General features: G+C 42.4%; 1 protein-coding gene across 6 annotated transcripts in view; it reads left to right on the forward strand.

Moving 5' to 3' along the window:
- magi1b (membrane associated guanylate kinase, WW and PDZ domain containing 1b) overlaps positions 1-22,174 on the forward strand; it is a 500,813-nt gene that overhangs the window by 378,070 nt on the left and 100,569 nt on the right. For all 6 annotated transcript variants that reach the window (XM_070895208.1, XM_070895210.1, XM_070895209.1 and 3 more), the window contains exons 3-5: positions 3,688-3,807; positions 13,130-13,333; positions 20,558-20,762. In XM_070895208.1, coding sequence (XP_070751309.1) covers positions 3,688-3,807; positions 13,130-13,333; positions 20,558-20,762 — 529 coding nt within the window. The remainder of the gene's footprint in view (positions 1-3,687; positions 3,808-13,129; positions 13,334-20,557; positions 20,763-22,174) is intronic.

The raw sequence follows: 22,174 nt of genomic DNA on the forward strand, positions 1-22,174 counted from the left end.
AAACTCAATCAGTGGAGGTAAAAATGATCTTTCTTATGTTTTCTTTTTCTGTTACTCAGAAGTGTGGCAGGCACTTAAACACAAACAAAGGGGCAGTGCTGCTCAATTGCCTGACCTGTCACTGTGGCTCCTTGCCTATTCAGGGACGCTGCATCTTCATGACTCTGCATCTTTCCTTCCGTTCCCCTGCTCCACAGCCTAATCTTACTTCCATGGCAACAGATAATTCGTGTCAGGCCTGATAGCCTAACTATGGTGCTTTACACTATACCTGACCTCCAAACAACCTGAGATGATGGACAGAAGTGTTGGAATGTTTAGGGTGCAAAACCCTAAAAACAAGATCATTGCTTCTGAAATCTGATGTTCAAGTACAAAAGTTCATGGGGCCATTTCCCACGCATCTTCAGTTGAAATTGAAAAGAAAGAAGAAAGGCTTGCATTTATATAGTGCCTTTCACAACCACTGGACATTCCAAAGCGCTTTGCACCCAATGAAGTCATTTTGAAATGTAGTACTGTTGTAATGTAGGAAACGCGGCAGCCAATTTGTGCACAGCAAGCTCTCTCAAACAGCAACAAGGTAATGACCAGATAATCTGACTTTGTTATGTTGATTGAGGGATAAATATTGGCCAGGACACCGGAGATATCTCCCCTGCTCTTCTTTGAAATAGTGCTATGGGATCTTTTACGTCCACCTGAGAGGACAGACAGGACCTCGGTTTAATGTCTCATCTGAAAGACAGCACCTCTGAACGTGCAGCACTGCACTGGAGTGTCAGCCTAGATTTATGTGATCCTGGAGTGGGACTTGAACCCACAGCCTTCTGACTCAGTGGCGAGAGTGCGACCCACTGAGCTACAGCTGACACTGAAACTAGGTAATTGAATAATTTATTATAAAAATTGCATTCCCATACAATAAGTGTATTGGAATGTTGAGACTTATCTCTAAAATGGTGGCCAGAACCTTCAACAACATAGCGCAGAATTATAGCTTTGTGACTTAGCGAGGTCCCTTTATTTTCTGTCGAATGGAATGAAGCTACAGTTTAGTATTGCTGGTTTATAGCCATGGCAATTGATTTGGCGCAGTGGCAAATGCTGAAAATTGTAATTGGAAAAAAGTAAATTGAAAGTTTTTACTTTCAATGCTGCTTTTATTCAGCTCCAACATGTGAGGTCCTAGGGGAATAAAATGGCTAATCTACAGTCCAGCTGCTCAAAATAATATCAAAACATCGAAATTAGGTGGGTTTACCTTTCATTGCAAAACCTTCCAGCTCCAGATCCATTAGAGCAAGAACTAACCACTGACATCACTGGCATATGCAGCGTAACAGAACAGGTTCAGTCATTAGGAGTGGAGTTTCAGAAAAGTCAGCAAGAAATGCTTCCAGTGTCTTGGAGTCAGCTCTAGCGAAGTGTGAAACTGGCAATTTAAGTAACTTTGGCACCTTTCTTTGGAAAGCATGCTATCAGTGATCAGTCCTGTCACAAGGTGGCATGCCATGACTTACTTACAGTTCATTTACTTTGCCAGCAGCAGTCCTGCTATCACAACAGCAAGGAAAAATAAACAAGGTGGCATGCCTTACCTCCTGACAGTCTGCACCCTCCCCAAAAAAGAAGTTTCTGTAGCACTGATGGTGACAGAAATATTGAGGACCTTGTCGACAGAGACGGACAGGTCGTATTATCGTGCTAGTGTTGACAGGCGAGCCTCGTGGTTTTGCTGGTCTCCAGTCGTCTTGGTTAATCCTTGCCACTGGACCAAGACCTAGCTCTGTCAAGCCCGTGTGGTGGCTGGTGTGCAACAGCCACCAGACGTGAAAAAAATCCACACACAGGCATCTTCCACTCTTGAGGATGTAGTTCGGGTCCTTCATTGAAACTCATCCTCGTTTCGAGGGACCGCCTATGATGAAGTGGTTTTACACCCACTGGCATGGATGCTTCCCCATCCATTAAGGTGCAATTTTAAAAGAACTGCACAGGCAGAATTGTTTTTCTGTTCTGGTTGCTATCGACACACCTGTCCAATATAAACCATGTGGTCTCCACAACAAACCAGGGCGCCACTGTTGCAACATTTCTTGCAGTTTTTCTGTGATATATAATGCTCAATTAAATTCAAGAACTGTGCTGCTAACGATAACTTTGAACAACGGAAGTGAACCCTGGAACAGCTGTGAGTTCCAGTGCTTGTTGCTCTTCTCTCCAAATAAATCTCGCTGCAAATTACACCGTGCAGTCATTTGATAATCTGCTCGAGCTGGCTTTCAGTTCCTGTTTTTTTTTCTCCCCCCCCCCCCCCCGCCCCATGGAAACTGTATTTTACCTTTCAAGAATATTCTGTTCAAATTGACTACTTGAACAGTTATTAGTTTACAGACATCTGAAGAATTTTTTGTGGAGTAAATCTAAACACAGAACCTGGACTTTTGGAAATAAAATTGTTTTTTTTATATAGTTTCACAATATAAATCTATATGTACAAAACATTTATAAAAAAAAAAATGCTCATAGTTTGATTTTTTTTTAAACTCAGAACATCAGATTTAATTGTATTGACCTCACCTTCATATCGAGCAGACAGCTAGGGCCAAGCATTCTATACATTATAACAGAGTCTATATTCAATTAAATATCAGAAATCCAGCACAATGCCTGACATACAGAAGCCTTCTACTAGAAGTCACATTATAATTGAAGAGCCGCTTTGTGCAGGCTTTCTATAGAAAAAAGCAGCCTGATGATGCTGCCCCGAGATTGGAAATCTGCTGTTTCTTAGAGTAGTTTTTGCAGAAATCAATTTGCAATAGCTGATCATTATTGCAGTTTCAGAGTACTGTCATCTGGTGCTTTAATGTTTCAAGACTGAATTATTGTATGTCCCAATGAGGTGCTGCAAAAGTATGTTTTTGGAGTTGTGTTGAGATATTATCTATATAGGTGGAGTTAAGGAACAGAAATGGAAATAATATTCTCAGTATATTACAGGCTACCAAGCAGTGGATTTAAGATAGAGGGGGAGATTTGTAAGGCAGTTCAGAGAGATATCGAAGAACAACTGGGTAATAATATTGCATGATTTTAACTATCCCCAAATGAACTGGGATAAAGATATTCTATGTAGTCAAAATGGAGAATGCATTTTGGAACCAAGATTGATTCCTGGATGAGTATATTTCTAGCCTTTCCAGAAAAGAAGCATTGTTTGATTTAGTTCTGGGAATTGAAGTGGAACACACAACTGATGAGAATAGTAGGGCAATTAGGAAATAGTGATTACAACTTAGTAACGTTTAATGTGGAAGCAGCAAGGCACAAAAAAGATTCAACGATAAGGGTGCTAGACTAGAAAGATACAAAATGCGGTAAGGTAAGAAGGGATCTGGCCCAATGTAATTGGGCATAAAAGATGGCAAACAGGAGGAAAGATCAGCAGTGGGAAATCTTCAGATATGAGATGGATAGAATAGTTCCACAGTCCACTTGAGATGTCAGTTCCTCAAACATGTCAAGGAAGTTATTCTGCTGTGAGGTCTTGGGTCAGGTGGGCAAAGAAGAAGCATATGTAAATCCGGATAAAGGGCAAAATGCAACCAAAAATTTTCCTAAGGAAAAATATTTGACATTTCTTGTTAAGGAGATGAGCATTTTGTATTTTTTCCCCTCAAGGCACAACTCGGCCACCGCGAGACGGGGAGGCTCCTGGTGTTGACTACAACTTTCTCACAGTAAAGGAGTTCTTTGACCTTGAGGAAAGTGGGACTCTTCTGGAAGTTGGAACATATGAAGGTAAACCTTTTATGCTTAAATAATTATCTTCTAAACACCAGGGCTAACCGCAATGGCCAGAATGATTTATTTTCCATGGGACCATCTCCCCGCACAGCCTTTGTCTATCATCATCATCATCATCATCGGCAGTCCCTCAGAATCGAGGAAGACTTGCTTCCACTCAACATGAGTTCTTAGGTGACTGTACAGTCCAATACGAGAATCACAGTCCCTGTCACAGGTGGGACAGATAGTCGTTGAGGGAAGGGGTGGGTAGGACTGGTTTGCCGCATGCTCTTTCTGCTGCCTGCGCTTGGTTTCTGCATGCTCTCGGCGACGAGACTCAAGGTGCCTATTAATGTCACTGGTGACTTCAGTCTCCTGTCTTCAACTTCTCTCAAAGCTTACTCTGGCATTATTGTCTCTCAAGTATGGCTTTTATGTTTTTTTTGAATGTTGTCTGTTTGGAGCACTATAAGCAATCACTCCTGTTTATATTGATTTTCCAGAGTCATTTCTGGCAATTTTCAATCGGTAGTTTTGAAAGGGCTAATAGTTCACCAAATGAACATGGTTTCACTAATACTACAGCGGTGTCAAAAGCAGGTATTAGTGCTTTGATACCAAATATGGTGACAGGTTAGTTAGTTAACAGAACACAGCTACATCACGTATGGAAATATGCAAGGAATTAATTTCCAATTGAGCGGTTCATATAAATTAAAATATGAATTTCTATGTAGAGTAAAGTCTTAATTTGAATGCCGTATTGTATTCTTGTACTGTGGAAAGCACACTGATTCTGGTCCTGTGCCACTACAATAAATAATGTGCAGCAGTCCTTTACTAATTAGTTGTTTACTTCATCCTGAAAATGTTCCTGGGCTGGTCCATTCCACTCACTGTACATCACCAAGGATGCAATTCATATTGTTCAGAAGTTTACATGGGCATTAAATAAAGGATTACCTCCATGGTCAGCTTTCCCTCTATCCTCCTGACTAAAAGCTGAGCACAAATACTCATCAGGTCCAGTATTTGATTGAGGTTTTGCAGGTTCAGACTGGGTTTCTAACCAAACATGAATAACTGAATTACTGACAAAACTGAAACCTATTTCCTCACCCCCCCGCCCCCGACTTCACCAAGAGTTGGTAGCACTAGAGTTGACAATGGGACATAGTAATTGATGGTAGTAATCTGTAAACATACATTTTAATACAGTTCTATTATCTGTTGTTTAAAATAGTTATTTTTTTTAAAGTAGAAAGAAATAAAGACTTGCATTTATATGGTGCCTTTCATGACCACCGGACGTCCCAAAGCGCTTCACAGACAATGAAGTATTTTTGAAGTGTAGTCACTGTTGTAGTGTAGGAAACGCAGCAGCCAATTTGCGCACAGCAAGCTCCCACAAACAGCAATAAGATAATGACCAGATAAGCTGTTTTTGTTATGTTGATTGAGGGATAAATATTGACCGGGACACCGGGGATAACTCCCCTGCTCTTCTTTGAAATAGTGCCATGGGATCTCTTACATCCACCTGAGACAGCAGACAGGGCCTAGCAGACCGGGAGGGTTTAAACTAATATAGCAGGGGGACGGGAATCTATGCACTGAGACAGATGGAAGTAAAATGGGGGCAGAAGCAAAAGGTAGAAAGGAAATAAGGAAAAGTGGAGGGCAGAGAAATCGAAGGCAAAAATCAAAAAGGGCCACATTACAACATAATTCTAAAAGGACAAAGAGTTTTAAAAAAACAAGCCTGAAGGCTCTATGTCTCAATGCAAGGAGCAATTGTAATAATGTGGAGGAATTAACTGCGCAGATAGCTGTTAATGGATTTGATGTAATCGGGATTAATTAGCAATATTGTTGTGCGACACTCCTTGGGGAAGAGTGACCATGATATGGAAGAATTCTTCATTAAGATGGAGAGTGACACAGTTAATTCAGAGACGAGGGTCCTGAACTTAAAGAAAGGTAACTTCGATGGCATGAGACGTGAATTGGCTAGGATATACTGGCGAATGATACTTAAAGGGTTGAGTGTGGATAGGCAATGGCAGCCATTTAAAGATCACATGGATGAACTTCAACAATTGTACATTCCTGTCTGGTGTAAAAATAAAATGGGGAAGGTGACTCAACAGTGGCTAACAAGGGAAATTAAGGATAGTGTTAAATCCAAGGAAGAGGCATACAAATTGGCCAGAAAAAGCAGCAAACCTAAGGACTGGGAGAAATTTAGAATTCAGCAGAGGAGGACAAAGGGTTTAATTAGGAGGGGGAAAATAGAGTCTGAGAAGAAGCTTGCAGGGAACATAAAAACTGACTGCAAAAGCTTCTATAGATATGTGAAGAGAAAAAGATTAGTGAAGACAAAGGTAGGTCCCTTGCAGTCAGAATCAAGTGAATTTATAATGGGGAACAAAGAAATGGCAGACCAATTGAACAAATACTTTGGTTCTGTCTTCACGAAGGAAGACACAAATAATCTTCCGGAAATACTCGGGGACCGAGGGTCTACCGAGGAGGAGGAACTGAAGGAAATCCTTATTAGTCAGGAAATTGAGTTAAGGAAAATGATGGGATTGAAGGCCAATAAATCCCCAGGGCCTGATAGTCTGTATCCCAGAGTCCTTAAGGAAGTGGCCCTAGAAATAGTGGATGCTTGGTGGTCATTTTCCAACATTCTATAGACTCTGGATCAGTTCCTATGGATTGAAGCGTAGCTATGTAACCCCACTTTTTAAAAACGGAGGGAGAGAGAGAGAACAGGGAATTATAGACTGGTTAGCCTGACATCGGTAGTGGGGAAATAGTTGGAATCAATTATTAAAGATGCAATAGCAGCACACTTGGAAAGCAGTGACAGGATCGGTCTAAGTCAGCATAGATTTATGAAAGGGAAATCATGCTTGACAAATCTTCTAGAATTTTTTGAAGATGTAACTAGTAGAGTGGACAAGGGAGAACCAGTGGATGTGGTGTATTTGGACTTTCAAAAGGCTTTTGACAAGGTCCCACACAAGAGATTAGTGTGCAATATTAAGGCACATGTTATTGGGGGTAATGTATTGACATGGATAGAGAACTGGTTGGCAGACAGGAAGCAAAGAGTGGGAATAAACGGGTTCTTTTCAGAATGGCAGGCAGTGACTCGTGGGGTACCGCAAGGATCAGTGAATTGGACCCCAGCTATTTACAATATACATCAATGATTTAGATGAAGGAATTGAATGTAATATCTCCAAGTTTGCAGATGACACTAAGCTGGGTGACAGTGTGAGCTGTGAGGGGGATGCTAAGAGGCTGCAGAGTGACTTGGACGGGTTAGGGTGAGTGGGCAAATGCATGGCAGATGCAGCATAATGTGGATAAATGTGAGGTTATCCACTTTGGTGGCAAAAACAGGAAGGCAGAATATTATCTGAATGGTGACAGATTAGGAAAAGGGGAGGTGCAACGAGACCTGGGTGTCATGGTATATCAGTCATTGAAAGTTAGCATGCAGGTACAGCAGGCGGTGAAGAAGTCAAATAGCATGTTGACCCATAGCGAGAGGATTTGAGTAAAGGAGCAGGGAGGTTTTACTACAGTTGTACAGGGCCTTTGTGAGGCCTCACCTGGAATACTGTGTTCAATTTTGGTCTCCTAATCTGAGGAAGGACATTCTTGCTATTGAGGGAGTGCAGCGAAGGTTCACCAGACTGATCCCCGGGATGGCAGGACTGACATATGAAGAAAGACTGGATCGACTAGGCTTATATTCACTGGAATTTAGAAGAATGAGAGGGGATCTCATAGAAACATATAAAATTCTGACGGGACTGGACATGTTCGATGCAGGAAGAATTTTTGTTCCCGATGTTGGGGAAATCCAGAACCAGGGGTCACAGTCTAAGGATAAGGGGTAAGCCATTTAAGACCGAGATGAGGAGAAACGTCTTTACTCAGAAAATTGTGAACCTGTGGAATTCTCTACCACAGAAAGTTGTTGAGGCCAGTTCGTTAGATATATTCAAAAATGTGTTAGATGTGGCCCTTACGGCTAAAGGGATCAAGGAGTATGGAGGGAAAGCAGGAATGGGGTACTAAAGTTGCAAAAATGATCAGCCATGATCATATTGAATGGTAGTGCAGGCTCGAAGGGCTGAATGGTGTACTCCTAAACCTATTTTCTATGTTAACGTCTCATCCAAAAGATGACACCTCTGATAGTGCAGCGCTCCCTCAGTACTGTCAGCCTAGAATTTTGTGCTCGTGTCTCTGGAGTGGGATTTGAACCCACAGCCTTCTGACTCCGAGGCAAGAGTGCTACCCACTGAGCCACAGCTGACACTGAAAGGAAGGCAGCTTTCCTGCTGCCTCGCCAGGTTGTCATTGTGGTCGAATTGACCATGCATGTTCATTCTTGCGCACCTGTGTTTTGTTTTCATTTTTCAGGTAAAGTGTGGGACAGTGAACAATGCACACAAGCTCACTGTTGCAGATATCCCTCGATTGATCTCGTATTGTATTTTATTCATTTTCAAATAAATCATGCTTATTTTCCCCCCTTTTTTGCCCCCTTTTTCTTTCCTGAAGATGCAGTCCCATGAATATTGTTTTGGCAAAGTTTTGTTGGGAAAGAAATGCAAATATTCTATATTGATAACTTGGCACCTGCTGTCATCTATTGGTGTTTCTTCATTCTTTTTCACACTCCTCATTTTACTTTTCGTGAGGCCTGATCTGTGCTAAATACTAAAAGTGCACATTTTACATGCAAGAAGAAAACAGGACAAACAGTAGAACAGAAGCTGGGACAATTGTGACCTTTTCAATCAATCATACGCAGTCCCTCGGAATCAAGGAAGACTTGCTTCCACTTTTAAAATGAGTCCTTAGGTGGCTGAACAGTCCAATACGAGAACCACCATCCCTGTCACAGGTGGGACAGATAGTCGTTGAGGGAAAGGGTGGGTGGGATAGTTTTCCATTGCCTGCACTTGATTTCTGCATGCTTTTAACGTGCTGTTTGCAGCCCTGAATGTCATGTTACTCAATTCTGCTGCACAGGAATGGACTAATGTTAAATGGCTTTGCCATTTGGATTTTGCTCTTTCCAGAATCTGCTGCTGTCCATTTCCCGCTGCTGCAGTGGACCAGGTCTGCAATGAAATCAATTCACTGGGAGCCTCTGTTAGAAAGTGCTGGCCTGTCTTCTCACAGCAGTTGTTCACAGTTAGTTTTAAGTGTACATTCTTAATTAAGTGCCAGATCCAATGCCAGCAGCTCCAAGAGGTGCCTGTAGCAGCAAAATGTGTGAGCTTCATTGGGACCTCGGGAGAGGAACAGAAAATTATTTTCAAACAACTCGTGGGCATTATGCTGAGGGTAATTTTCACCTTCACCGCTTGGCAGAGCAGTTTGCCCACAAGGTATAGAAACCGCCCAATTTTCATTTCCATTGTCCCACTCGAGGAGTTTACCGCCAAGTGGTGAAAGTGAAAATTACCCGCAGTATGTCTGTACTGTTTATCATTTCTATACACGATACTAGTTGCGATTCTCAGTAATTTCACAAAGCATATTCAAATTAGTATTTGATTCAGAGTTTGACAGATTTATATAGAAACCACTTCAAATTAAGGGTACATGACACAGCATCTGGAGTTGATCATTGAACAAATTTGTTGCTAATATGCAATAACAATTATAATTGGCATCGAGTTTTGGAGCTGTTGAACTCAATCTCCTGGTGTGCAATATATGCTGTTGAATTCCTGTTCCTTCCAAAATTATCTGCTTGCACTCTATACAATCATTTACAATTAATTTAAATTACAAATCTGAATACTTCCCTCAGATGATAGGTTTTGTTAAACAGTGTACTACTGTCATACTAGGTGTGAGGTTGGTCTTGGAAGGAAAACAAAATTTTCAAAATTTCGTTGTAGAAGTTAGGCTTGAAAACAATCCACAATTCTCACATGAACATGCTGTACGACACTTACTGACCCATAAGAAAATTAGGTCAAAATATCACCCTATCCAAGGAAAGACAAAAATCTTATGTGATAATCTTTTCATGTGACAGATTTATATCTCGTGCAATTTCACAACCTGGACTTTGTATCTAGCAAGGACTAACATTTTTTAAAAGTGATAAAAACATAAATGATACCTAAATACTGTCGTTACAGAAATCAGACATGATTTATGGCTGCAGCTTTTGCGAAAATGTAATACATTCATTCTTATCGAAACTAAAAGTAGGTGTGGTGCAAAGCAATTTTGCTCTTTTTTTTTTGGAGTAACTTGGTTTTTCTGGCGTAACTTAAAAATCCCCATTGCCCCAATCAATTTGCACCACCGTAACTGAATTGGTTACGATTTTTTAAGTTTTGTTTTTTTTCTCAAAAGGGGGCGTTACCAGCCATCTACGCCAGTTCTGCCCATTTAGGCAACTTTGACCAGCTAATAGTTACTCCAAATCTACTTAGGCCAGTGTATGTGGCCACTTCAGAAAACTCATGTGGAGAGTTCAAAAAATCGGTGCAGGTAGATACATCGGAGGCCATTCGGCCTGGGATAGGGGCGGGAAGGGATACGGAGAGGTCCTGCACCTAAAGCACCAAGACAAACAAACCACCAAACCTTGCAAACAAAAAGTAATAAGAATTCAATAAGAAATAAAAAATTGAAGAAAGTCCTACCTTCATCTTCAAACTCTGGGAAGACTCCTGCCCGCCCACCCCTAGCCCTGGCCGAGTGGTCTCCCGGTGCGATCGATCTCTTCGAAATCGCACCGGGAGGCCACTCAGCCTGGGCTAGGGGTGGGAGCGATTCCAGTGGCTGGCATCGGGTCCCACAGAGCGGCTGCAGCAAGACACAGAGGCTGGGGGCGAGGAGCTACTGCGCATGCGCGGACACGCCACTGCGCATGTGCAGACGTCCCGGCACAGTTTTCGCCGCAGGACGCTGGCTCCACCCCCGGCTCGACTGGCCACGCTGCGCGACCACAGGGAAGAGGCTGGACAGCGGTCAAAGTGGGAAGGAAATTTTTCGGCGCACTTCTGAGCGGAGAAAAGTGGCGCAACTCCGGTAAGTGTGCCGAAAAACGGGCAGGGCTGAAATTTGAGGCCAGGGTTACTAAGGATTTGGACTTTTCTCAGAATTCCAGTGTTCTGTTGGTGTTTCATCAGCAGCTGGTTGAGGACTGTTAATAATCACTTAATGAAGGCAAGTGGATTAATGTGTTCATTCTCTCCTCTCATGAAGGCAGTGGCTCATACTAGGGTATGGTTCCATGGGCAGCAACAGGCCTCCTTTGCATTACCCTTAGGGCCATACTTCATGCTTGTTCCGGAACAGAATGTGTCAGCAGGTGATTTGACCCTGGAAGCAACTGAGCAGTATTGGCCTCACTGGATCTTCACATATGAACACTTTCATCAGAGATAGCTATTAGGAATGGGAACTAAGTTCAGTTTCCTGCCCACTCTTTAAGCTGAAGCTGCTCCTTTCCCATTTTTATTCTCCTCAGCTTGCTAACTGAGATTGGCTAACTTGGCCCTGAGCTGATCTGGGGCCAGGTGTGCACTAGTCTGAGTGGGCTGATGAACTTTTGTTTACCTTCCTCTATCTCAAAGTTGTCTCGGGCATCGCACCATTCTTCTTCTAAGATAAGGACTGTCAATACTTTAAGCTTGTTTGTGGGATGTACGTGAGAGAAGTTACTACATTATAGGACAACATATCCTTTTAAGCTTCAGTCGCTTCTTACCTGCCTCAAAGATCTGTCCAAATATGCCAACTCCTGACAGGAGCTTTTGTCAACAAGATTAAGAGTGGTGGAGTCAGCTTTTTTGGCATATTAGTATCTGGGAAAGGGCTTGTGGTGGAAAAGCATTCATAAAGCAGTTTTAATCTAAGGTAATATGCTTGTTTACTAGTGGCAAACTCATTTTTTTTTTTCCAGAACATTTTACTTTCAATGCAAATATAGACAACTGAGTTTTTGCTTGAACCAGTGATTTCATACCCTTTAAGGGTTTTATTTTGAATGTTGTCTTTTTGGCCAGCGATAAACAACATTTTTTATTTTGGTTGTATCACTCTCTCGTCAACTATATAAATAACTACCTGATAAGTTAATTAAATGAAAATAATGGTACAATTCTGATGCTGCCAAATTCCATGACTATTATAAACCATCTCCACAGAGCCAGTGCCAGGCTCCATTATCTTTAAAGTCCCAGGTATGTCATCCATGAATCAGCCACAGTCTTCCACAAGGCCACCTTCTCACTAACTACCACATCTCCAGGGCAACTGTAGCCATCCCTGAGGATGCAACCTTCCTCTCCCAAAGACACCACCAACATTTACAAGGACAGTGCCATGTTCCACAGACCTGGCCAGCCACCACCTGAGGCTGATGGAATGATCCCTGAGGATGTTGGTCACAGGGAAACTGCCATCATTGATGGAGCTGCTGACAGCTTACTTTGGATATGCACCCCGAAAGCACTGACGTTGTGCATAAATTGACTCATTTCTTGCTCCCTCCCCAAACCCCCCTCATCCAGCAGACATTATTTGTGCAAAGGATGGGTCCAATTGGTGAGCATCACTTACTTAGATATCAGCTTCACAGTTCTATATATCCTACCTAATTTCCTTGTATATCACTTTGGATCAAAATGGGTTTCTAAATGTTTTGCTTCCTCCAACCCCTCTCTAGATTCTAATACTCCAACAAGATGACTCAACAGGTCCTAATCCTGTTGACAAAAGCTCCTGTCAAGAGATGGAATTATCCCCAAACAAAGGCTGTTTTTCAATTTCAGTGCATGAAGGAGTAAACGCAGGGCAGAATACCTAGAGCATTAGATAGACGAGGAGCTCAAAGTCTTTGAGATTAAAATTCCTTGCACACACAACATATCTGGCTGTGCTCTAGTTGTTGTGCACTTTCATTGTTTGAAGAATACTAAAAACTGAATGTGTGAGTGTTGATCATAGAATATGTATTTTTTAAAGACGGTGCAAATTTGCAGAGCAAAATATTGTACTTGCTGAAAAAATGAAGTGTAAGATTTTTGTGGAAACCAGAGGGGACATTGCAGATGAGTGAGCAGCAGATATTGCAAAGTGAATGAATGTATGGTCCCTTTAATACATGTAGATGCTGAACTCTGGATAAAGGTGGTGCCCCTTTGATTAAAAGAAGGAAAGAATACGTCTTTCAAAGCTATACAGAGGAAAAATAATTAATGGGAGCTCAGCTTTTAACAAATTATCTCCATTTCTGAAGTTAACATGGAAATTTGTTCCTGTTGCCTAGGTAACTATTATGGAACACCCAAACCTCCAAGCCAGCCACTCAGTGGGGAAGTAATTACCAGTGATGCTTTGCGAGGCCCTCAGTCTGGCTCAAAGCCGACTCCAAAACGAAGCAAGTCATACAATGATATGCAAAACGCTGGAATAGAGCAACCAGAAAATGAAGATGATGAGGAAAACCCTGAAATGAACAGTAGTTTTACAGGTAAACTGAAGGCTTCCAGGAGATCTCAACAGCCTAACAGAAATGTGTAATACAAAATTGTAGTAATGTCCAATTCCATGCATTAGAGCGTGTTTAACATAATTAGAACAAGATAGAAATAAATAAATAATGGTGTATTTTGAAATCTGCAGTACACTTAGTGAAACATGTTGTACAGTTAACCATGTGATACAATAACTGAGAGGGTATGGCAGCATAGTGGTTTCTTTACTGGACTAGTAATCCAGAAGCTGGGACAAATGATCTGGAGATATGAGTTCAAATCCCACCACGACAGCTGAGGAATTTTAATTCAATTTATTAAGTAAATCTGGAATTAAAAATCTTGTATCATTAACGGGGACCATGAAACTACTGGATTGTCAGAAAAACCCTTCTGGTTCACTAATGTCCTTTTAGGGAAGGAAATATACTGTCCTTACCTGATCTGGCCTGTATGTGACTCCAGACCCACAGCCAAGTGTGCTCTTACCTGCCAACTAAAATGGCCATTCAGTTGTACCAAACCTTCACCCCATGGATGCTGGCTCACCACCATCTTCTCAAGGACAATTAGGGATGGGCAATAAATGCTGGTCTTGCTAGCGACTCCTACATCCAATGTATTAAAAAAAAATCACAGAAAGATGAAAACAAATTATCAGTTTGGTAATCTTCTCACTTCTGACTTAAGGATTTGGGCACAAATTAAATTCTAGATTTAACATTGCACCATGACCTCCGTCGTTTCCCTAACGATCTAGCCTTGATGCCCACCTATTCCTCATCTATAGGCTGCCCCTTGGCAGCATCATCTGCAGTCATGTGATGAGCTGTCACATGACGGCACCCTGCCCTACCAGTTTCTCTCTGCTGTCAGACTGCTTGTTCAACATCCAGTCTCGTTTGAGCCACAATTGTTTTCAAATTATACATTGGGGTAAAACCCAAAGCTGTTGTCTTCGGCCCATGTCACAAATTCTGTACTCTTGCCGCTGGTTTCAAGTTGCTTCCCCGGCAACTGTCTCCGGCTTTACCAGACCTCTGGCAACCTTGGCGTCCTCTTTGGCCCTGAGCTGAGCTAACCCTATATCCTTCTGACCACAAAGATCGCCTACTTCTACTTCCGTAGCATCACCTGTCTCTGCGACTGCCTTACCTTATCTAGTGCTGAAATATCACGAGTCACCTCGGGCTTGACTAATCCAATACTCTCCTGCCCATCCTCCAACCTCCATAAACTTCAGCTCAGCCACAACTCTACTGTCCTTATCAGATCCCACACCAAGTCCTGCTCAACCAGTCCTTCAAAGTTTCAGACTTAAAATTCTCATTTATTTTTAAATCCCTTCATTGCCTCACCCTTACCTATCCCTGTAACCTCCTCCAGCCTTAGAACCCCTCTGAATTCTCCATTCCTCCAACTTCTGGCCTTTTTTGAATTCCCCCTCTCCTTTCATTGCATCATTAGTGGCCGTGCCTTCAGCCACCAAGGCCCCACAGTCTGAAATTCCCTGTCTAAACGCTTCCAATTCTCCAACTGTCTCCTCCTTGAAGACCCTGCTTAAAATCCACTGGTTCAACCAGGATTTTGGTCATCCCCTCCGAATGTCTCCTCCTTTGGCTAAACGTTCAGTTTTTCCTTTATGCTTCTATTAAGCAAATTGGGACATTTTCCTATTTTAAAGGTATGATATAAATGTGAGTTGTTGTAGATTTGTACATATAATCCAGGCTGATACTCCACTGTAGTATTGAGTGACTGCTCCATTTTCAGAATGCTGTCCGTCAGATGAGATATCAAACTGAGTCATTTTCTGCCTGTTATGATTTGAATAGATGTTAAAATTCCGTAGCACTTTTTGAAGAAGCACAGAGTGTCTCCATTCCTCAACCAACACACCAAATAACAGATTTATCAATCATTTGTCTTATTGTGGTTTGTGGAATCTTGATGTATACAAAATAGCTACTGTGTTTGTGTACATCGCAACAGACACTGCATTTTAAAGTTATTCACTGTAACATGAAGTGCTTTGAGATATTTTTGAGATGTGTGATAATGTGTTAGATCAATAAAAATCTTTTTTTTTCCTTTCAATGATATGTAAAGGTCAGCTTTCCTGATGGCTTAATTTTTCATAAACATACCCTTAATTGTCAAGACTGTGAGTAGATTACATAATCGTTTGGCAGTATAACTGCACTGCAGCACACCATGTGCTCTATCTACTAAATTAAGTAATCAATTGTGTATATATGTAAATTAGGGAATCTGCTGCCAATGTTGTTGGCCAAGCTAAAGAGTACAGAGGCATTTAAAATAATCTCTGTAAATAAAATGGGAATTATGAGATTGTTTTTTTTAATAGGAAACATTGCAATAGAGGTTTTTATTTGAGTTCCATAGTAACATCGAAAATAGGTGCAGGAGCAGGCCATTCGGCCCTTTGAGCCTGCAATGCCGTTCAATATGATCATGGCTGATCATTCAACCTCAGTACCCCACCCCAGCCTTCTCTCCATACCACCTGATCCCTTTAGCCATAAGGGCCACATCCTTTTGAAGATGTTCAACGAACTGGACTCAACAACTTTCTGTGATAGAGAATTCCACAGGTTCACAACTCTCTGGGTGAAAAAGTTTCTCCTCATCTCGGTCCTATATGCCTTACCCCTTATCCATAGACCGTGTCCCCTGGTTCTGGACTTCCCCATCATCGGGAACATTCTTCCTGCACCTAACCTGTCCAGTCCTGTCAATTTTATACGTTTCTATGAGATCCCCTCTCATTCTTCTAAATTCCAGTGAGTATAAGCCATAGCCGATCCAGTTTTTCCTCATATGTTAGTCCTGCCATCCCGGAAATCAATCTGGTGAACCTTTGCTACACTCCCTCAATAGCAAGCACGTCCTTCCTCAGATTAGGAGACCAGAACTGAACACAATATTCCAGGTGAGGCCTCACCAAGGCCCAGTACAACTGCAGTAAGACCTCCCTGCTCCTGTACTCAAATCCCCTCGTTATGAATGCCATTTGCCGCCTTCACCACCTGCTGTGCCTGCATGCCTACCTTCAATGACTGATGTACCATGACATCCAGGTCTCGTTGCACCTCCACTTTTACTAATCTATCACTATTCAGATAATCTATCTTCCTGTTTTTGCCACCAAAGTGGATAACCTCACACTTATCCACATTATACTGCACCTGCCATGCATTTACCCACTCACCTAACCTGTCCAAGTCCCCCTGAAGCCTCTTAGCATCCTCCTCGCAGCTCGCACTGCCACCCAGCTTAGTGTCATCTGCAAATTTGGAGATATTACATTCAGTTCCTTTGTCTAAATCATTAATGTATATTGTAAATAGCTGGGATCCCAGCACTGATCCCTGAGGCACCCCACTAGTCACTGCCTGCCATTCTGAAAAGGACCCGTTTATTCCCACTCTTTGCTTCCTGTCTGCCAACCATTTCTCTATCCACGTCAACACATTACCCCCAATACCATGTGCCTTAATTTTGCACACTAATCTCTTGTGTGGGACCTTGTCAAAAGCCTTTTGAAAGTCCAAATACACCACATCCACTGATTCTCCCTTATCCACTCTACTAGTTACATCCTCAAAAAAACTCTATAGACGATTTGTCAAGCATGATTTCCCTTTCATAAATCCATGCTGACTTGGACCGATCCTGTCACTGCTTTCCAAATGCACTGTTATTACATCTTTAATAATTGATTCCAGCACTGTCCCCGTTACTGATGTCAGGCTAACCGGTCTATAATTCCATGATTTCTCTCTCCCTCCTTTTTTAAAAAGTGGGGTTACATTAGCTTACCCTCCAGTCCATAGGAACTGATCCAGAGTCCATAGAATTTTGGAAAATGACCACCAATGCATCTACTATTTCTAGGGCCACTTCCTTAAGTACTCTGGGATGCAGACTATCAGGCCCTGGGGATTTATCGGCCTTCAGTCCCATCAGTTTCCCTAACACCATTTCCTGGCTAATAAGGATTTCCCTCAGTTCCTCCTACTCACTAGACCCTCGGTTCCCTAGTATATTCGGGAGGTTATTTGTGTCTTCCTTAGTGAAGACAGAACCAAAGTATTTGTTCAGTTGGTCTGCCATTTCCTTGTTCCCCATTATGAATTCACCTGGTTCTGACTGCAAGAGACCTACATTAATCTTCACTAATCTTTTTCTCTTCACACATCTATAGAAGCTTTTGCAGTCAGTTTTTATTTTTCCTGCAAGCTTACTCTCATACTCTATTTCCCCCTCCTAATTAAACCCTTAGTCCTCCTCTGCTGAATTCTAAATTTCTCAGAGTCCTCAGGTTTGCTGCTTTTTCTGGCCAATTTGTATGCCTCTTCCTTGGATTTAACACTTTCCTTAATTTCCCTTGTTAGCCATGGTTGAGCCACCTTCCCTTTTTTATTTTTACGCCACACAGGGATGTACAATTGTTGTAGGTCATCCATGTGATCGTTAAATGTCTGCCATTGCCTATCCACCGTCAACCCTTTATGCATCATTCGCCAGTCTATCCTAGCCAATTCACGTCTCATACCATTGAAATTTCCTTTCTTTAAGTTCAGGACCCTAGTCTCTGAATTAACTGTGTCACTCCATCTTAATAAAGAATTCTACTATATTATGGTCACTCTTCTCCAAGGGGTCTCACACAACCAGATTGCTAATTAATCCTCTCGTTACATATCACCCGGTCTAGGATGGCCAACTCTCTAGTTGGTTCCTTGACGTATTGGTCTAGAAAACCATCCCTTATACACTCCAGGAACAACTCCTCCACAGTATTGTTACCAGTTTGGTAAACCCAATCAATATGTAGATTAAAGTCACCCATGATAACTGCTGTACCCTTATTGCACGCGCCCCTAATTTCCTGTGTGATGCCGTCCCCAACCTCCCTACTACTGTTTGGTGGTCTGTACACAACTCCCACTAACGATTTCTGCCCTTTGGTGTTTCGTAGCTCTACCCATATAGATTCCACATCATCTACACTAATGTCCTTCCTTATTATTTTGCTAATCTCTTTAACCAGTAACGCTACCCCACCTCCTTTTCCTTCCTGTCTATCCTTCCTGAATTTTGAATACTCCTGGATGTTGAGTTCCCAGCCTTGGTTACCCTGGAGCCATGTCTCCGTAATCCCAGTTACATCATATCCGTTAACAGCTATCTGCGCAGTTAATTCATCCACCTTATTATGAATGCCCCTCGCATTGAGACTCAGCCTTCAGGCTTGTTTCATTTTTAACAAACTTTGTCCTTTTAGAATTATGTTGTAATGAGGCCTTTTTTGATTTTTACCCTTGATTTCTCTGCTCTCCACTCTTGTTTTTCTCCTTCCTACCTTTTGCTTCTGCCCCCTTTTTACTTCCCTCTGTCTCCCTGCATTGATTCCCATCCCCCTGCCATTTTAGTTTAAACCCTCCCCAACAGCACTAGCAAACACTCCACCTAGGACATCGGTTCCGGTCCTGCCCAGCTGCAGACCGTCTGGTTTGTACTGGTCCCACCTCCCCGAGAACCGGTTCCAATATCCCAGGAATTTGAATCCCTCCCCCTTGCGCCGTTCCTCAAGCTACGTATTCATCTGAGCTATCCTGCGATTCCTACTCTGACTAGCACATGGCACTGGTAGCAATCCTGAGATTACTAGCTTTGAGGTCCTACTTTTTAATTTAACTCCTAGCTCCCTAAATTCAGCTTGTAGAACCTCATTCCGTTTTTTATGTATACCGTTGATACCTATATGCACCACGACAGCTGGCTGTTCACCCTCCCCCTCCAGAATGCGCTGCAGCCGCTCCGAGACGTCCTTGACCCTTGCACCAGGGAGGCAACATACCATCCTGGAGTCTCGTTTGTGGCCGCAGAAGCACCTTTCTATTCTCCTTACAATAAAATCCCCTATCACTATAGCTCTCCCACTCTTTTTCCTGCCCTCCTGTGCAGCAGAGCCACCCACGGTGCCATGGACTTGGCTGCTGCTGCCTTCTCCTGATGAGCCACCTCCCTCAACAGTACCCAAAACGATGTATCTGTTTTGGAGGGAGGTGACCGCAGGGGACCCCTGCACTACCTGCCTTCCCTTGCTCTTCCTGATGGTCACCCATTCCCTATCTGGCTGTGCAACCTTTACCTGCGGTGTGACCAATTCACGAAACGTGCTATTCACGACATCCTCAGCATTGCGGATGCTCCAGAGTGAATCTATCCGCAGCTCCAGTGCCGCAATGCGGTCTGTCAGGAGCTGCAGCTGGATACACTTCCCGCACACACAGTAGTTGGGGACACTGGTCGTGCCCCTGATTTCCCACATAGCACAGGAGGAGCATGACATAGGTCTGGGCTCTCCAGCCATGACTTAAGCCTTAGATTAACTTAATTTGTAACAATGCCAAAGGTTTCTTACTGCTAAGAAAAATAAAAGATCAAATACTCACCAACCAGCCAATCACTTACCCGCTTGACTGTGACGTCCCACTTCGATTTCTTCTTACTACTTTGTTTACCTTCTGCCCCTGCCCCTGCAAGCCTCCTTCTACTCTCGGGCCTTTATATTCCTCTGGAAATTGTTTTTTCAAAGGATGTTATCAGTATTTCAGAATATATTAAATATTAGGAAAGGTATTTGTTCACAATAATCTATGTTGCCTTGAATGATTCATAAAATTTAATTTGGAAACGCATATGAGTTATTGAATGCACATAATCACCAATCACTGGACAAAATGGCGATCTCTGGTGAGTGTCCTGGCAAATCTCTCTCACCCTGTCTCTGCTGCTTAGTTGCAAAGAAAATTCTTTACCTCTGATGATGTACTGGATCCCCTACAAATTCAGAGGATCCTTTGTGAATTAATTATCAGACTGTTGATTTGTTTAATGCATTTAAGTGATTACATGGTGCTCATCCTGTTTGTTAACTCATTTGAATGAAAATGGAAAAAATGTTTTTGGCAAGTTCAGAAATATGGACTTTGTTCATAGATGCCATTTAGAATATATAGTCTTTTCAAATTTTTTTTTTGGACTTGAAAATTGAACATTTACTGTGTTTTGAGTCTGCTAAAACATTAACTGCCCAGTCACATGACCCGCAAATACTTCAGTATTCCAGAATGAAACCGTAAGAATGTGTTTTTTTTTTCTGACTTTAATATTCAGCTGGTTTTTAGATTCTAGTGAACAAGACGAGCAAAACACTCACGCTCCCAAAGAAGCGGCACCTCAATACAGCAACCTCAACAACTCCAATACCCAGAGCACAGAGCTGACTCAGCAAACAGTACAGAACTCTGATCTCACAATAGACAACCTTGGCCCTTTGCCTGACAACTTGGAAATGGCATTTACTGAAAATGGAGAAGTCTACTTCATTGAGTGAGTAGTTTCCTTTTTATTGAAATCATATTTAGTGGTTTGCAATGTGTGAGTCATAAATCTATGAAGAATTATAGACCTGGTTCATTGAAGATCAGAACTTCTTTGGTGACTTTGGGAAAAGTTAAGCACATTTGCAGTGGTAATGAAATGATAAACCAAGTTTTTCCATACACCACCTCATGGCATGATGGAGAGCAGCATCAGCAGATACTTTGAAGCAAGACATAACAGCTTGCATTTATAAACCGCCTTTAATGTAGTAAAATGTCCCAAGGCACTACACAGGAGTATTATCAGACAAAATTTGACACTGGAAATATTGGAACAGATTAGTCAAAGAGTTTGGTTTTAAGGAGCGTCTTAAAGGAGGAGAAGTAGTTATTGAGGCGGAGAGGTTTAGGGTGGGAATTCCAGAGCTTAGGACCTAGACAGCTGAAGGCATGGCTGTCAATGGCGGGGAGAAGGAAATAGGAAATGCACAACAGGCCAGAATTGGAGGAACACAGAGTTAATAAGAACATAAGAAATAGGAACAGGAGTCGGCCGTACAGCCCCTCGAGTCTGCTCTGCCATTCAATAAGATCATGGCTGATCTGATCATGGATTCAGCTCCACTTCCCCGCCTCCCCATAACCCCTTATCCCCTTATCGTTTAAGAAACTGTCTATTTCTGTCTTAAATTTATTCAATGTCCCAGCTTCCACAGCTCTCTGAGGCAGCGAATTCCACAGATTTACAACCCTCTGAGAGAAGAAATTTCTCCTCATCTCTGTTTTAAATGGGTGGCCCTTATTCTAAGATCGTGCCCTCTAGTTCTAGTCTCCCCCATCAGTGGAAACATCCTCTCTGCATCCAGCTTGTCAAGCCCCCTCATAATCTTACATGTTTTGATAAGATCACCTCTCATTCTTCTGAATTTCAATGAGTAGAGGCCCAACCTACTCAACCTTTCCTCATAAGTCAACTCCCTCATCCCCGGAATCAACCTAGTGAACCTTCTCTGAACTGTCTCCAAAGCAAGTATATCCTTTTGTAAATATGGAAACCAAAACTGCACGCAGTATTCCAGGTGTGGCCTCACCAATACCTTCTGTAGCTGTAGCAATACTTCCCTGCTTTTTTACTCCATCCCCTTTGTAATGAAGGCTAAGATACCATTGGCCTTCTTGATCACTTGCTGTACCCGCCTACTATCCTTTTGTGTTTCATGCACAAGCACCCCCAGGTCCTGCTGTACTGCGGCACTTTGTAATCTTTCTCCATTTAAATAATAACTTGTTCTCGGAGGGGTTGTAGGGCTGGAGGAGGTGACAGAGATGGGGAGGAGTGAGGTCATGGAGGAATTTGAACACAAGGATAACAATTTGAAATTTGAGGCATTGCTGGACTGGAGCCATTGTAGGTCAGCG

The sequence above is a fragment of the Pristiophorus japonicus genome, chromosome 12, assembly GCF_044704955.1.
Source record: "Pristiophorus japonicus isolate sPriJap1 chromosome 12, sPriJap1.hap1, whole genome shotgun sequence".
Lineage (NCBI taxonomy): Eukaryota > Metazoa > Chordata > Chondrichthyes > Pristiophoridae > Pristiophorus > Pristiophorus japonicus.